General features: G+C 42.8%; 1 protein-coding gene across 1 annotated transcript in view; it reads left to right on the top strand.

Annotated features, from left to right (window-relative positions):
- Positions 1–2,816: 2,816 nt before the first annotated feature.
- IRF6 (interferon regulatory factor 6) overlaps positions 2,817–17,481 on the top strand; it is a 16,441-nt gene continuing 1,776 nt past the window's right edge. Inside the window, exons 1-6 of the mRNA XM_006887949.1 lie at positions 2,817–2,993; positions 9,262–9,466; positions 11,614–11,742; positions 14,468–14,626; positions 15,645–16,037; positions 16,723–16,844. Coding sequence (XP_006888011.1) covers positions 2,820–2,993; positions 9,262–9,466; positions 11,614–11,742; positions 14,468–14,626; positions 15,645–16,037; positions 16,723–16,844 — 1,182 coding nt within the window. The 5' untranslated portion in view covers positions 2,817–2,819. The remainder of the gene's footprint in view (positions 2,994–9,261; positions 9,467–11,613; positions 11,743–14,467; positions 14,627–15,644; positions 16,038–16,722; positions 16,845–17,481) is intronic.

The raw sequence follows: 17,481 nt of genomic DNA, 5'->3' as shown, positions 1-17,481 counted from the left end.
TTGATTTCTGTTCCTATGGGTGTTGATGGTGGATCCAAAGAAAATGAAATCATTGACAACTTCAATCTTTTCTGTGGATGTGCATGATTAACCTTTCCTCTGCTGGCGGTTATAATTGCTTCTAATGTCCCCTTTCTGCCTGTTTTTAGAGCCTGAGTTATTGATGGTGGAGAGAGGAGGCCTTGTCTGACTTTGAAAAGTTGGAGAAAGTTGGCAGTGAGGGCGTTGGGGCAGGGAGGAGCCGGAACCGACTGGGGCTCTCTCCCATGGGGCTGGGAGGCGGGGTCACTCAGGTGTAGAACCATCTTGGGAGAACACTGAGAACCAGGGCTCTAGATCTTAATCACTGATCTCTATGGGTGGCTGCTGTTTCCTCCTCATCACTTGTCTTGGCCTGAGGTTGCCCGAATTTTTTTCTTACTAAGCTGTGGCTCAAATAATCCTTTCCCCCTCTTCAAAGTCCATGATCAAATCAGGAGATGATTTTCATGTCTAATAGGCACAAACAAATATCTTGCCAATATAGCAACAGAAACAAAGTCAAAAGCCCCTCACTGGACCGACACCTGCCCCCTTTCCGCTTCCCCTGGTTGTATTTCTAGTACAGTGAGGACTAAGGAGGGGAAGGTAGAACTTGCCCTTGGGAGAATGTTTATTTCCTCCTCTGTTTAAAAGTCCCCCTTGGTGTGATGGTTTAAACACGTTGCCGCAAACTTTTTAAATTGACGCCCCTGCTTAGAAACACATTTGCAGTCATTTGCGGCAACATAACGTGCTTCTGCAAAATAGCCACAACCAAGGCCAAAGATGTGGGGGCGGGGAGGACTTGAACACTATCTGCCAGCCCGCCTCCCGTGGCCACAGTGAATTGTGCCCCCATGAGGAGGTTTCAGTTGCAGGACTTGGTAATTGGGTCAGAAAGCTCAGGTGAGAGCAGGCCCTGCCTTGCTCTTAAAGTGCCAGAGGCTGAGCTGGGTTTGGGGTTTTCCCATGGGCATATGGGGAGGGGAGGAAGGATGTTAGAGGCCACCCCCTCAGCTAAGCTCTTCTGAGTGGGTGCCTTCAACTCACTCAGCTGGTTTGGTTTCTGAAGCATAGTCCCAATGGGGATCTTTATGGGTGTTACAAGATGACTTCTTATAACAGTGTGGATGTGTTCAGGAAGGAATTATTGATGAAAACACAAGCTTGAATGTTTAGAACTAATACAATTGGCACATAGTAGCTGATAAGCTTCAGTGGCCTACTGGGTAAGAAGTTGTGCTGCCAGCTGCTTCTTGGGAGAAAGACGGGCAGTCCTCCTGTGTGATTTATAGTCTGAAAACTGGTGGAAGGATCTGCTATGAGTTGGTTCTGATGGCGACACTGAGTCGAGTTGAACCGATTGACAGATGCTTGTTTCATAAATTAATTTTGTTTTTCTAGGCACCTCTTTCTTTCTTACATCAAATAAAAGCAAAACAAAAAGTATATATACACAGTAGCCCAGTAAACAATTCTCTGTTGTTGGAGTATCTTCACTGCATTCCAACCCAAAGAGACCCCGTAGAACAGAGTGGAACTGCCCACAGTACTCTAATCCTGTACCCTAACCCTCATTTTTCTCTTGTGGAGTGCCTGCTGGGTTTGAATGGCCAAACTCTCTCTTAGCACCCGAATGCTTAAACATTGTACCACCAGCCCTCTTTAAACAGTTCCCTGTCATTAGATGCCAGCTATGGACAGTGGAACAAAACACAGTGGATGAAAAGGTCCTGCAGCCTCCTCACGGTTCTGTAGTGTAGTTTAGTTTAGTGTAGTGTAGTTTTTCTTTCAGGGGCCCATCATGGGCAGGCCTTTTGTTTCCTGCTGTGAATGTTGCAGCTGCGTGTTATCTTCTATGTCTATGTATTTTATGAGACTCGGTTGCAGACTTTACCCAGGCTGACTCTGGCAATCAATCCATTCGCTCCAGCCTCATGAGAGGAGATAAACAAACTGAAGTGAGAAGGTTGTCTTAGCAGAGCAGGGCTTGTCTCATGACCCGACTATTCTGGGTTAGGAATTGCCAGGTCTGAGCTTTGCCCTGTTCTCTTGCAGAGAAGTGATCTCAGAGTCTTTGTCTCCAAACTTTCTAAACCTTTTTACCAAACACGGAATTGCCTTGTGGCTAACCAACCAAAACCCTTTTTTTTTCCTAGGTACAGAATCTCTGGGTGGCCAGGGGAAGGGGAAGCCAGCCCGAGGCCCACACTTGAGCTCCATCAGCTGGTGGTGGACACATTGCCTTCTGGTCCTGTGAGTGAGTACTTAGAACTATCTGCTCCTAACCTACCTCCGTCTTTTGTGTTGACTGTCATTTTTACCCAAAATATTCCCATTTACCTTCAATTGTCTTTATTAAAAAGAGAGGGTGCTTCTACCACTTCTTGCTCATATGTTTACTATTTCCATATTCCCCCTCTCCCCTTTAATCTCCTAAGCTAAGGTTCAAAAGAACAACTTCCCTTCTTTTCTAAAGTCGTTAGGAAAGACTGTGTTCCAGGAGGAATGACATCATGTTTTTCTGCTTCAGGATTTAAACAGAAGAAATGTGATCTTCTAGCATGATAAGTCTGGCTTGGCTAGAGCATGAAGTATAAATGGCTTTGGAATACGAATCAAAAGAACCTTTTAACCTCTTTTCTTTCCCACTTGGCACAGTTTGTTCCCATATTTAGTTTCTTTGCTGTAATCTAATGAAACTGTAGCTCTATCATACGGGGAACAGCGGCTGGGAAAAGTTCCCAGTGACTGGCCTAATTCTCTCATTCTCCTCGTTCCTCCCCACCCCCCAGATCATGGCCCTCCACCCCCGTAGAGTCCGGTTGAAGCCCTGGCTAGTGGCTCAGGTGGACAGTGGCCTGTATCCCGGGCTCATCTGGCTACACAGGGACAGCAAACGCTTCCAGATTCCCTGGAAACATGCTACTCGGCACAGTCCCCAACAAGAGGAAGAGAACACCATTTTTAAGGTAAAGAACTTTTATCATCTGACGTGGAATTTCTTCTAGTTCTTTCAGGTGTTTGTTTTCGTTGTGATTGGTTTTATTTTCTGTTTTGGCATGGAGAATACACTTGACTTCAAACTCTTTTGAAACAGAGAGAATGTTTATGATGAGGTGTCTAACCTTAGCAGCCTAGGCCTTCTCTTGCTGGGACATGTCTATAATGTTTAAAATGCTTTCTCCCTTATCACTGGCTGAAAGGACTTGACATATATCCCATGGGGTCTGAGGTAGGTAGAGATGCCTGTTGTTATTGTTATGTGCCAACGAGTCACTTGTGACTCATAGCGACCATATGTACAACAGCCCTGAAACCTGCTCTATCCTGTGCCAACTTTACTGTCTCTGACACCTACTCTCATTATCTCAGTCACTGTATTAATCCATCTCATCCTTGGTCTCCCTCTCTTTCTCTGTTCTTCCATCCTTCCAAGCATGGTGCCCCTCTCCAAGGAACAATCCCTCCTTGCAGCATGCCCAAAGCATGTCAGATGAAGCCTCAGAATCCTTGCCTCCCAGGAGCAGCCTAGCCTTACCTTCTCTAGGACGAACTGTTTGTTCTAAGATTGCATAAATATGGTTATTTCAAAAGCTATCTCCTGTCTGTTCACTTAGCATCCTTGCAATAAAGAGAGATTCTTGGTCTCTTTAAGAAAGTTTTAACACCCTCACTATAAAGAGAGGAACAACTATTGAGACCAGGACTAAACTGTATTGACTGTTAGTATCCTTCTGAAGGAGCTTGTAGGATAATGTAGAGGACTATAGAAAAGTTTTTATTTTAATGTTAACACATTTTTGCATAGATCTATAACCTATGCTAAAAAGTAACTGTGATTTAGTGACAGAAGATTTAAGATTATTAGTGTTTTCTTCAGTAGAAAGAAAGGGAACTCTGGTGACCTAGTCTGTAGAGAGTTTTCTACTTACCCAAAGGCCATACCTCTGGTGGATCAACTCCACTGTGGGCTCCTCAAAGATGAGAAATCTTCTTCTGTGAAGTTTACAGCCTTTGAAACCCAATAGAACGTCAGCTGTGAGTTGGTTCTCACATGACAGCAGTGAATCTTTTTTTAAGTTGATATGAAATCTTATTTGACTAAAGACAAATTTTGATCATGTGATATTTTCTCAAGTTTAAGGAAAACCCTAGCTTGACTGAAGACAGAAGTCACTGAGAAGGTGGCTGACAGGAGGTGGTTGTGGTGCACGTCTCTGGAGGCTGTTCCTCTGTTTCAGACCAACTTCTCTCTGACAGTCTATCTTCTGTCATGAATAGCTTTACTTCCTGCACCCCCAAGATTTGGAGGGGTGTTGCTCTTGTAATTTACTTGTTTTTCTTTCATAATTTACAAGTTGAATGTCAGAAGTAAATAAATACAAAAAGAAGTAAATTCAGTCACCCGCCTTAGGCCTCTCAAGATTGATATCTCAGGTTCTTACTGAGGCTGGATCCAGAAAGGACAGGCTTAGGGCTCAATAGTTTGAAATGTTTCCACCAACTCAGTTATGTTAGGTATAGAAAAGAGAAAACTGGACTGAGAGTACTTAGACAAAAAGAAAATGTGCTTAGGAAAAAAAGTAATAAGCCACAGATTGGGAAAAAGTATTTGGCAACGACATGTCAGATAAGGGACTTATATCTAGAATTTATAAAATACTTGAGCACCACAACAAGATAAAGGTAAATAATCCAATCGAAAAATGGGCACAGGATATGAACAGACACTTCACCAAAGAAGACATTCAGATGGCCAACAAGCACATGAAGAGATGTTCAAAATCCCTAGCTCTAAGAGAGATGCAAATCAAGACAACTATGAGATATCATCTCACCCCAGTCAGAATAACAAAATTTAACAGAACAGCAAGCAACAAATGCTGGCGAGGTTGTGGAGAGCCTGGAACCCTTATTTACTGTTGGTGGGAGTGTAAAATGGTGCATCCACTGTGGAAGGTGGAGTGGTGCTTTCTCAAAAACTTGCAAATAGAAGATACCATTTGACCCAGCAATTCCACTACTGGGAATATACCCTAAAGAGACCATAACAGCCATCCAAGCAGATATATGCTCACCCATGTTTATCATGGCTTTGTTCACAATAGCAAGGAATTGGAAACAACATAAATGCCCATCAAAAAATGAATGGATAGAGAAGCTGTGGTATATTCACACAATGGAATACTATGCTGCATTGAAAAACAAGGAACTCATGCAATATTATTCAAAATGGGTGACTCTGGAGGACATTATGCTAAGTGAAGTATCTCAGTCACAAAAGGACAAATACTGCATGGTGCCACTGTTGTAAAACAGGACTGACCTTGGGGTTGGGGAGAGACTGAGAAAGATGGGTTCAACAATGTACACTGCATTGAAACAGATGAGGGAGAAAACTGTTTAAAAGGGATATTTGATTAGGTATTTTTTGTCATGACAGGAGTCTAGAGCGAAGGCTACATGGTGGAGTGGACCTGGGGGAGGGTTTGTAAAACAATGAAAGAATTTTTCTTTTACTTTTTCAAGAGGGTCGTGTACTGGGGGGAGGGTTGGGAGGGGAGAAAAGTGCAACAATGAATGAATGGAAATCCAAAGTCTGTAAATTTCTACTGAAGTTAATAATAAATTTAAATAAATTTTTAAAAAAGTAAATGAGTGCTTTTAATGCAGATAATAAATCTGTAAAAACGATAAAAGAAAATATCTGTTAACTATATTCAATTATTGGGGTTGGCACTGGGAAAGAGATAGGCCTGCCTGTGTACCTAAAACCCTTTTCTTGCCCAGCTGGCCTTCTGCTGGGGTCTTATTGTTAGTGTGTGGGAGTGGCAGGCCTTGGAGGAAGAGGCTTGCTTCTGAAAACATCTATGTGCTGACTGCATAAAGGAAGGCTGGCTGTGGAGAGGCAGCTTTGTGATATTTGTATCTGTGCATCTGAATGCAGAATGAAGGCAGGGAGGGCCTGGGGAAGCTAGGAGAAGAGTGTAGGTACTTCCACAGATCTCAAGCTCTAGTAGTGGGATATATGTTGTCATTGTTAGGTGCCATTGAGTCAACTTCCACTCCTAACAACACTATGAATGACAGATCTGAACCTGATCCTAGTGGGGTATGTAGGTGGGCACCGACATTAAATGAGCTCCCTTTGTGCACCCTATATCTATTGTATCATTTAATTCTTGTGATAACCTTGGAAGCGGAAGGGAGATCTTACCCTCATTTGTAAAGTCTCCAAGGGGCTGAGACTCCAGAGCCCTAAATTAACTTGCCAAAATTGCAAAACTAGTAAGAGAACTGATGTCACTTTAAAGACCAAGGGGTGCCTGATTCAAGCCATGGTTTTTCCAATCACCTGCTATGCATCTGAGAGCTGAACAATGAGTAAGGATGACAGAAAAAGAATTGATGGTTTTGAGTTGTGGTGTTGGAGAGGAGAACGGACTGCCAGGAAAACAAACAGACTCATCTTGGAGAAGGTGCACCTAGAATGCTATTTAGAGGCAAGGATGGTGAAACATTATCTCATATACTTTGGCCCTGTTGTTAGGAGAGGCTGGCTATTCCTTGGAAAGGGACATCATGATTGGACAGGTCGAGGGTCAGAGAAAGAGAGGATGGCTGTCAGTGAGATGAACTGATAGAGAGTGACTGCAGCAATGGGCTCAAGTGTGTTGAGGATGATAAGGACGGATCAGGATAGGACATGGTTCACATCTGTTGTTCATGAGGTCATTATGAGTTCTATGCGACTTGACAGCACCTAACAATATCAAGAACTAAGTGGTAGAGTCAAGATTTGAATCGAGGTTTATCTGTACCCACTGTCCCTTTTGACCAGAAATTACAAGACCTGGAGTCCAGTCTTCCTACCAGCAGCTGCATTTGTAATCTTGACACAGTCATTAAACCTCTCTGGGCATCAGCTTTCCGGTCTGGAAAAGAAAACCCGTCTTGTTCACTCAAAGGATTATTGTGAGAATCACGTAGAATGGTATTTAAGAAGAGATTTTTAAAGTACTGTAAACTTTATTTGCATTTTGGAAAGAGAGCTAGAGACCCACACAGTGACCAGGATCTCTCAGAAGCAAGAGTCAAAAGGGCTTTGGATGCACTGCAATCCCTGAGGTGAGCATCCACCAGATTCTCAGCTGGAGAAGGAGGGACAATCTCCTCCTGTACCAGTCGGATCGAATTTGATGGTACACACACAGAAACATAATAAAATAAAAAAAAAATTTTTTTAAGGGCTTTGGACAGAGTAATGTTTCTTACTCATCATTACTGTCATGTGCTACATTAGAGGCCTGTTCTCAATTGCAAGTTTCAGCCATCAAAGACATCAGCTTCTGCTGCATTAAGTTTAGGTCTTCATTTCCCTCTGGGTGGACTCGGGGTGGGGGGGGGGGGAGCAGGAAGGCTGGAGCAGCGGCTCTGGCTGTCTGGCTGCTTTCCGAGGAGGGGCAGGGCATTAGGGAGCCACAGATATTTGTACACTTGTGCCAAATTCTGCGCAGCCTGAGATGGCCAGATGAGGACCGGATCAAAGGAAGGGAAAAATGGAAGGAGGCACTAGCCAGGTACCCAAGTAATCAGAGATGCACCAAGTGCCTGGGGAACAGGGAAGTTAAAAATCCCTTGAGGGGCGTCAAGCTGGAATGGAGCAGCAGTCAGGCCCCCTAGAGCCTGTTGGGCCTCCTGGGGCAGCCCAACTTTTCAGATCTCTTCATTCCATACCACAAAACAACTAGAAAAGCCCACATCTGAGGAAAGAGGAAGAGGAAATGAATCTGAACAAACACAGGAGGCACTTATATTAGTTAATAGAAGAGCTTTTCTCCTCACTGTGAAGCTCCACAGTGAGTGGCTGAGGAGGATTCGTAGGTCTTAATTCCTGTAGCAAGGAGGTCTTGTGGCTTCACAGTAAAGAATTGTGTTGCCAATGCAAAGGTATATGGTTCAAATCCACCTGCTATTCCCACTGACCACCCCGCTGGACAGTGGGAACTGTTTTGCTGTGGGACCTGGCTCTGTGAGGGCTATCATGTCATGTTTAAAAGCTGAGGCATTTGAGACAGTAGATGACCATTCCTGGAGATCTGGAAATTGTACTAGCAATTGGGAGCATGAATATATCATCAGCAGAAACTTAGATATGTGTTGGGACTTGGAAGTGGGGTTCTGTTTTTTACTTCTACAGTGGCGCTAAGGATGGTGCAAGTCACAAGGTTTTGGTGTTTTGTTTTTTTTCTTTCCTTTTTTATGGAGAGATGGAGTTCTAGTGACTTATTGGATAATGAGTTGCACTCTCAACTTGAAGGTGGTCAGTTTGAATCTACTAGCTGTTCCACAGGAGACAGATGAACATTCTTCTCCTGTGTAGCTTCAAAAACCTCACTGGAGGATCAGATATGAGTTTGTTCCGGTTTTGATTCGATGGCGATAAGTTGAGCTGGGTTGACTTTGCAGAAACTACATTGACCCCCTTATTAAAGAAAGCGCTGTATGTTCCTATATTTGGAAATCAAAGAAGTCAAAGTGGTTTTAGGTCACGCCACTCACTGGCCACAGCTGTGGTTGTAAGCAGAGTATTTAAAAGCAGTGTGTGTGTGGGGGGTGGGGGTGGGGGGGGTGGTGGTGTTTGAAGAAATAGGCGAAAGTAGAAAATGTGGGCTTATTAGATTTGAGAGCCTTTGTCAGTGGGACAGACTAATTCCAGCTACCTGCCCTCATAAAGAGTATTAAAGCCCCAGATTGCTATTTCCCTTTGTTTATACATCAGAAGACTGTAGAGCCAGGAACAGCAAGACCAAACTTGCCATCTTCCTTTGTCTTGATTTCTTACTATATAAGTAATTTAAACAAAAATCAAATAAGCTCCCCAGAATTACCTGAAATCCTGATACCCATAGTTATCATTAACATTTTGGTCCCTATCTTTCCAGGCTTTTCTTTATTTTTAGCCTTTCATGACAACACTGTAGTCTGACAGGTTCTGGTATGAATGCTTTAGATAGAAGCCGTCTTTTTAAAAGATTGTTTGCTCATGGCTTAATTTCCCGCAGGCCCTGCCTTCACTAATCCTAAGGGCAGTGATTTGGTTTGGGGTGGTGGGGCAGACAGACACGAGTGTGTGTGTGTGTGTGTGTGTGTGTGTGTGTGTGAGTGTGAGTGGGCACACATTGTGCGGTGGTTCTGGGCAATAGCAGGCACTCACTGTGGTTTTTTATTCTTCAGGCCTGGGCTGTGGAGACAGGAAAGTACCAGGAAGGGGTGGATGACCCTGACCCAGCTAAATGGAAGGCCCAGCTCCGCTGTGCTCTCAACAAGAGCAGGGAATTCAACTTGATGTACGATGGCACCAAAGAGGTGCCTATGAACCCAGTGAAGATATATCAAGTGTGTGACATCCCTCAGCCCCAGGGCTCAATCATTAACCCAGGTAAGGCCCCAGCTGCTGGGGTGAAGGTGGGCACTTTGGCAGCCTAGTCTGGGCATGACATTTTAAAGAGATCGTCATACCTAAAGAGATCATCAACTCTCTGCCAAAGAGTGTGACCAACTAAGTTTGAGACTTTTATTGTAGCAAAGCTTTTCCCTGAGAAGGAACCAGAGAGCTATATATGTAAACACAATAAAATCTTGCTCACTCAGAGCAATGGTTTATTTGCTTGATTGCATCAGGCATCAGAAACTAGAGAAGAAGTAGAATGCAAGAATAGGCCCTCCCTTGGATATCACATGGAAGGGATGGGCTATCTTTCTACCATGGAGCAGCTGATGAATTCGAACACTGTATTTTTGGGTTGACAGTGCAGCTCCTTGCCACTAAGCCACCAGAGCTCATTCCAGATTGTTTAGGGGGAGAAATTATGACCTGGAAGATTTGAATTCTAAACCAGAATCTTACCACTTTACTATTTGTGTGAGAGATAATGAATTAGGTTGCTTGATTTCTTGAGCCTCATTTTCTTAAGCTTTAAATATTATCTCATTTTATTCCTACCTAATTCAAAGGCATTCTGATGGCCTAGTGGGTAAGGAGTTGTGCTTCCAACTCAAAGGCAAGTGGTTTGAATCCATCAGCTGCTACACGGGATAAAGATGGACAGTCTCCTCCCATGATTTATAGCCTCTGACAACTCACCGGAGAGTCAACTATGAGTCACTTGTAAGTTATAACTTATAAGTTGACTAACTTGACAGCAATGTGGTGCAACCATTATGGAAGGCGGTATGGCACTTTCTCAAAAAGTTGGAAATAGAAATACCATTTGACCCTGCAATTCCACTACTGGGAATTTACCATAAAGAAACCATAACTGCCACCCAAGCAGATATATGCACACCCATGTTTATTGCAGCTTTGTTCACAATAGCAAAGAGTTGGAAACAACCTAAGTGCCCATCAACAAATGAATGGATAGAGAAGCTCTGGTATATTCATCCACACGATAGAATACTACGCTGCATTGAAAAACAAGGAACTCATGCAATATTGTTCAAAATGAGTAACCCTGGAGGACATTATGCTGAGTGAAATATCTCAGTCACAAAAGGACAAATACTACATAGTGCCACCATTGTAAAGTGGGACTGACATCGGGTCTGAGAGGAAATAATGTATACTGACTGCATTGAAATAGATGAGGGAAAGAATTGTTTAGGAGGAATATAATGATTAGGTATTATTGTCATGACAAGAGTCCAGAGTGAAAGCTGCATAGTGGAGTGGACTCGAGGGAGGGGCTGTATAACAATGAAAGATTTTTTTTTTTTTTTTTTTTTTACTTTTCAAAGGGAAAAGCGAACTGGGGCTAGGGGTAGGCAAGGAGAAAAGTGCAACAATGAATGAATGGAAATAGAAAGTCTCTGTAAACGTTTATTAAAATAAAAATTCCCAAAACCAACCAAACAAAAACCCCCAAAAACCCAACACGTTGACAGCAATGAGTTAGTTATCTTTGCTTCATTGGCTCTTGTAAAAATCAGCTGACATGACATGTAAAATCTATTAAGTTCTTTGTAAATGGTACGTGTACAGTAGTTTCATTGTAGAGGCTATTGTTGCTAAGAGAATGTGATCTGATTCTTATACATATCCATTACTCAACAAGTTCCAACGAAATAATAATTTAGATAATTAGAACTGGTCTCTAGTGAATCCAGTGAGACCATGAAATGAGGACTTGTTCCTCACGTCAAACGTACAAAGGATGAGAGGTTGGTGACCTTAAGTCCTTACAAAGGAAGCTGGTTTAAAAAAAGTTAAAATCAGAACAAAATGGGATGCTGGTGTGAGGAGGAGAGTTAGCAAAGGCAAGAAGAATGCTGCAATGCAGTGGGGTCAGCGGCTCCCGGATAGGACTGGGGAAGAAAGCTTACACTTGGGACTCTGTAGGATTATCTGGAGCCAAAGGTTAGCACACTTGGTTCACCCACTCTTCAAGCTGGAGACTTGAGGACCACCTTGAAATTGAAGGAGTTTCAGCGTTCGCAGTCCCTAACTCGTGGGGTGACTCAGCTGCAGGGATTGCTGTTCACCCTGCACAGTTCATCTGTGGGCTTTACGTTTTACTTTCTGGGTAGGTTCCACAGGATCTGCTCCGTGGGATGAGAAGGATAATGATGTAGATGAAGATGATGAGGAAGATGAGCTAGATCAGTCACAGCACCACATTCCCATCCAGGATACTTTCCCGTTCCTGAACATTAATGGTGAGTGTGGCTGGTGAGGGGCATGCAGGAATGAAGAGGATGTTAAAGGGAGCTTGCTGTGGAACCTCTCAGTCACACTGTGAAGGGAAAGTGACCAGGCGCTGTGGCCTGGATGCTGGTCTGTTAGCAAACAGGAGTCATGCACAAGAGAGCCCTGTGACAGTGGTTCAGTGGGGTGGGCTGTAGCCATAGAAAGAATTTTCTTATATCTGATATCTTATATGCTATACAAGGAAATACAAAATTAAGAGTTCATTCTCGGGGGAGCTCTGGTGGCCTAGTGGCAAGGAGCTGCAACTACAATCCCAGAGGCACACAGTTTGAATCCACCAGATGCTCTGCCAGGGAAGGAGGGACAATCTCCTCCTGTACCAGTCAGATCTGATTTGATGGTACACCCACACAAAAATAAAAAAAATAAAAAAAAGTTCATTCTCAGACCTAATTACAAACGTATCCACTCTCTTAGATGTTGCCTATTTCTTCTTGACTAAGCGCAGGCACAATTTTTCACAAATTGTCAGAAAATTCTAGCATTTATTTCCCTTGATATAAATTTTAGGTTCACTCTACTTAGATTGTATTTTGGGAAATTACAATTGCTAATTCTAGGCTCTTTTTCCTGTAAAAAATTTTCTCTTTTTTTAAATGAACTTTTAAAAGTATGCTTCCTGGGGGGAAAAAAATGAATTGAGAGGTTGTGAGAGAATACATAGTGAATCTCTCATTGTACATTCTGAGGAGTTTGGGACGCACGTTGGCTACCTCTTCTGCAGTTTCTTCAGCTCAACTGTTCACTTAAATGCTCTTAGGTGACATGTATTCAGTTGAACACTTTTTCTTCTGCCTTTCTAGTACTATCTAATTGTACCACGTAGAAAACTTGGCAAATCAAGATTGATCCTGTGGAAGTGATTTTAGGTCACACCACCAGACATAGTTTAGGATACTCCACTCGAGGTGACAAAAGAAGAATTGATGACTCTGAGTTATAATGTTGGAGAAGAGTACTGAATATGCCATGGACTTCCAAAAGAACAGGCACATCTTGGAGAATTACAAGCCTGGTGCTTCTTAGAGACAAGGATGGTCAAACCTCATCTCATATACTTTGGGCATGTAATTAGGAGGGGCCAGTCCTTGGAAAAAGACGCCATTCTGGGAAGGTATGAGGTCAGCGGAAACTTTCAACAAGGTGGATTGACATAGGGACTAACAGTGGGCTCAGGTATATCAGGGAGGATGGAGATGGCAAAGGACAGGCAAGGTTCAGATCTGTCATTCATAGGGTCACTATGAGTCATAGTCAACTCGATGACAGCTAAGAACAACAACTCTCGATAATGCCCCTAGCTTTAAGAATCAGAAAGTGACTATTGTCTATCCACTTGTCCTCATTCACTTATCCTGACATTTATTATTTTTGCACTAAGTGATGAGAAAAGAAGGATTTCTTTCAGGCCAATATTATCACATGCCACATTCCCACTTGATGAAGTTCTATTACTTGGACAGATGGACACTGGGAATCCTTTCTCAGGCTCATTCTTTTATTTTTCCCTCCTAAACGGATGTAGTTTGCTTCCGGACCCTGACTGCCTCTTTATCATCATACAGTAGTAAATAAACTGGTTATTTGGTGTCCTCTTTTTATGGGCTGCCTTGATTCCTTTTAGGAAAAGAATTCCTATTAAAAGCAACAAAGCAAAATGGGTTACATGGATTTAACTGGCCCAATACACAATTGCAACAACAACAACAACAACATACACAAAGGGTCAAAGAAATATTAACCTCTATGATATCAGAGCTGGGGCAGAGAAAGAATTGTTGAAGAATATAAGCCCAAAAGGTGAGGCTAGGATCAGAAATCGTTTGACTTTGGAGGGAATCAACTCTGATAATAGCAGGGATATAGGATGGATTTATCTTTATTTTTAAAAACATGGATTAGGTAATTTTGAATAAATAATACTTTTACAGGACTGAAAATCCATATTGGTACAAGAACAAAGTTCATTTAAGAGGATTCCTATCCATTGTGTTCTTCAGCCTTTCACCCTTCTATAAAAGAGACACATCTTTCTAGGTTCTTGAGCATTGTAGATGCATGTGAAAGTATTTATTTGCTCTGGTAGCTTAGTGGTAAGGAATTGCGCTGCCAAACGAGAGGCACGCAGTTTGAATCCATCAGCAGCTCCACATAAGAAAGATGGGCAGTCACTTCCCTAGCAATTTTCTATCTCTGAAAACCTGTGGGAAGGTCAGCTGTGGGTCAGTTCCATCTCGATGATACATAACAACAATAGAGTTTTTATACATTAACGTTTACTCAAAGCCAAACACCTAATTCAGTTGATTTTACAGTAGTTATCTTTTTTTTTTTTTTTGGACAGGTAGGGGCACACTTTGCAAGTGGGAACCTCTTACTCAAGTCATTCTGATAGAGCAGCTAGGGATAACACACTTGTCTATCTACTCATCTTCACTGAAGACATGTTTGCAGGACTGTGTCTGTGGGAGAACTGATATGATTTGGAAGGGAAGCAGGAATAGGGGAATCTTACTTCTTCTGGTATGAGCTGTGGGGATCCTTGATAAGCTGGGGAATGACCACTGAGTCATGGTCTAGTGCTTGACTCTTGTTTGTGGACTTTGTTAGTTCTTAAAGCCTCGAGCTGTCTTGTGCCTGCTGGACTCACCTGCATGCATCCTCCTCTTCTAGGTTCTCCAATGGCACCGGCCAGTGTAGGCAACTGTAGCGTGGGCAACTGCAGCCCGGAAGCAGTGTGGCCCAAAACGGAGCCTCTGGAGATGGAAATACCCCAGGCGCCTATACAACCCTTCTACAGCTCTCCAGAGCTATGGATCAGCTCTCTCCCAAGTAAGTCAGCCCTGATCGTTCCTGCTGGCTCTTTACCTAAGTAGGATATCTTTCCTGTCTGCATTCTGCCTTCTTTTCTTTGCCATGTCTAGAATAACTGTGTGCCTGGCTCCTGGTTGGCTGATGGGAGGACTCAAGTAACCTCAGGTCATGCCTGCTTGCCCCTGAGGATATTCTGATTGGTTATAGCTCCAGGTTACTCACGTCTTCAGTGGGCAGAAAGCCTGAGTTTATCAGTATGAATAGGAGATTTGGAGCCAAGGCTAATTGTCCTGTTGTGAGGTTAATGGCCAGAGATTTGGCTAAGGAAGCTTTAAATTTGAGCGGCATTAGAACCCAGGGCTAAAAAAAAATCTCTTTCTGAATTGGGTACAAGTTTGGCCCAATGAAGAATCAATCTTATTACTCTAGTCTCCATTTCTAAAATTTGAAAACCTAATGTTTTGGCCAAAAAGCTAAGTAGCTTTGATACGAACTATAGGTTTCAATAGAGGCTTGTTGAGTGAAGATTTTCTTTGCTTTGAACTTTTTCTTTTATTGCATATTATTAGGCTAGAGATACAGTATATACTTATGTGGGTCTTTTTTACAAAGATGAATTTGTACTTCTTTTCCTTTCTCTGATTTGTTTAAACATTGAGCACAAAATGAGATATAAACAGTACATCTTACATTTGAGCTGCTTTCAGGGCTCACGCATGTGAAGATTTAGACAGTATGAAGCGGGAAAACCAGGCCACATCACTTTGCTTGGTGAAATTTTAGCTTAGGGTGTGACAATTGAGTAGAGATAGTATAAATGGACCTTGAACTGTTTGCTTTAGGGCAGGCAGCACTCTAAGTGACTATTCCAGGGATATTTTGATGTCTCTGTATATTACAGGAAGGACAGCTATGACAGTGGCCTTCCTGACAGTGGGTGGAAAGGTAGTTCAATTGTAATGAACTGGCATGAGTCTTGGCAATAAACAGGCAGAGCCATAAAGCAGAACTCTTACAGTCTTCCCTTACCTTGCAGTGACTGACCTGGACATCAAATTTCAGTATCGTGGGAAGGAATATGGGCAGACCATGACCGTGAGCAACCCCCAGGGCTGCCGGCTTTTCTATGGGGACCTAGGCCCCATGCCTGACCAGGAGGAGCTCTTTGGTCCTGTCAGCCTGGAACAGGTCAAGTTCCCAGGTCCTGAGCATATCACCAATGAGAAGCAGAAGCTTTTTACCAGCAAGCTGCTGGATGTCATGGACAGAGGACTGATTCTGGAGGTCAGCGGCCATGCTATTTATGCCATCAGGCTGTGCCAGTGCAAGGTGTACTGGTCTGGGCCGTGTGCTCCATCACTTGTTGCCCCCAACCTTATTGAAAGACAAAAGAAGGTCAAGCTATTTTGCCTGGAAACATTCCTTAGTGGTGAGTCTCTCTTCTAGCAGATTGTTGATGGGACTTAATCCCTAGGAGTACATCTTCCTCCTTCCGTCTTTGTTTCTGCTTCCTCCTCTTTTTCCTTTCTCTTCTTTTTTCCTGGTAAAAGCTTCGGGTTTGTGGTTTGTTTGGGTTTTTTTGTTTTGTTTTGTTTTTTAAAAAAAACACCCCACAACAACACAAAAAAACAAACAACAAACCAAAAGGTAATCTTGGTTTTAAAATGCCGGTGTCTTGGACAGTGAAGAAGGGAGTACCTGCAAAGCTAGGTAATTGAAAGACTTTTTATTAGGTGGACATTGATTCCTCCAGTGGCAGATGAGAAAAATCTCATAACTACCTTATCCTAGACTTTGGAAATTAACCCTAGTTGTCATATTCAGCAAGTGATATTCTCTTTTCTTTTAGGGAAGTATCTGAGTAATGAATTCAAGCAGACATTGTTAGAGAGGGCATAAGATGTACATTTTCCTTTATGATTTGAACTCTTAAAGTGGCTTTAAGTCAATGATGTCCAAAAAAAAACAGCCTCTGTGACTGATGTGACTATGCAACTATGAAATGTTAATGAATTTAACTAGATACCTGTGACTAGTGTTTACCGTATAGACCAGCATAAAAGATGGCATTGGAGTGATCCAGTACACACAACTTGCTTCTTCACCTTCTGCAGATCTCATTGCTGCCCACCAGAAAGGACAGATAGATAAACAGCCGCCATTTGAGATCTACTTATGCTTTGGGGAAGAATGGCCAGATGGGAAACCCTTGGAACGGAAACTCATCCTGGTTCAGGTGAGAAGCTGAGTGTGTGTGTCTACATCTCTTTTTTCTGTCATTGCTCGGGTCCCCAGGTCTGAGGGTGAGCCCTGAGTGAGTTCTTATTCCGCTGGATGATGTGGCGGACATGGGCTTAGTGCAATCAGACCAAGCTGGAAAATGTGGATTACTTACTGACTGATTTAGCGGAGAACATATTTTATCTTTTTACAGACGTTTGAGTCTTGCTGAGTCCCAACAAAGCATGGCTCTTTATAGCTTTCCTTGATCAAGCTCCTCTCACTTTTTTAAAAAAAATTGTAATAAAATATATAAAATATTTGCCATATAAACTACTTTTAGGTGTATAGTTCACTGACATTATGCAGTCATGCTGTGCAATTACCACTGCTATATTTTCAAATTTTTTTTTCCATTCCACTAAGTAGAAACTGAGGAGCCCTAATGGAGCAATGAGCAAATACTTGTTACTAACCAAAAGGTTCGTGGTTCATCCTCACCCAGTAGCTCCACAGAAGACAGGGCTAGTGATTCGCTTCCATAAAAATTACAGCAAACAGGGGAGCTCTGGTGGCCTAGTGGCAAGGAGCTGCAACTACAATCCCAGAGGCGAACGGTTCGAATCCACCAGATGCTCTGCCGGGGAAGGAGG

Source organism: Elephantulus edwardii, unplaced genomic scaffold, assembly GCF_000299155.1.
Source record: "Elephantulus edwardii isolate Elephantulus edwardi_28Jun2011 unplaced genomic scaffold, EleEdw1.0 scaffold00063, whole genome shotgun sequence".
NCBI lineage: Eukaryota > Metazoa > Chordata > Mammalia > Macroscelidea > Macroscelididae > Elephantulus > Elephantulus edwardii.
This window is presented reverse-complemented; position numbering and strand designations above follow the sequence as displayed.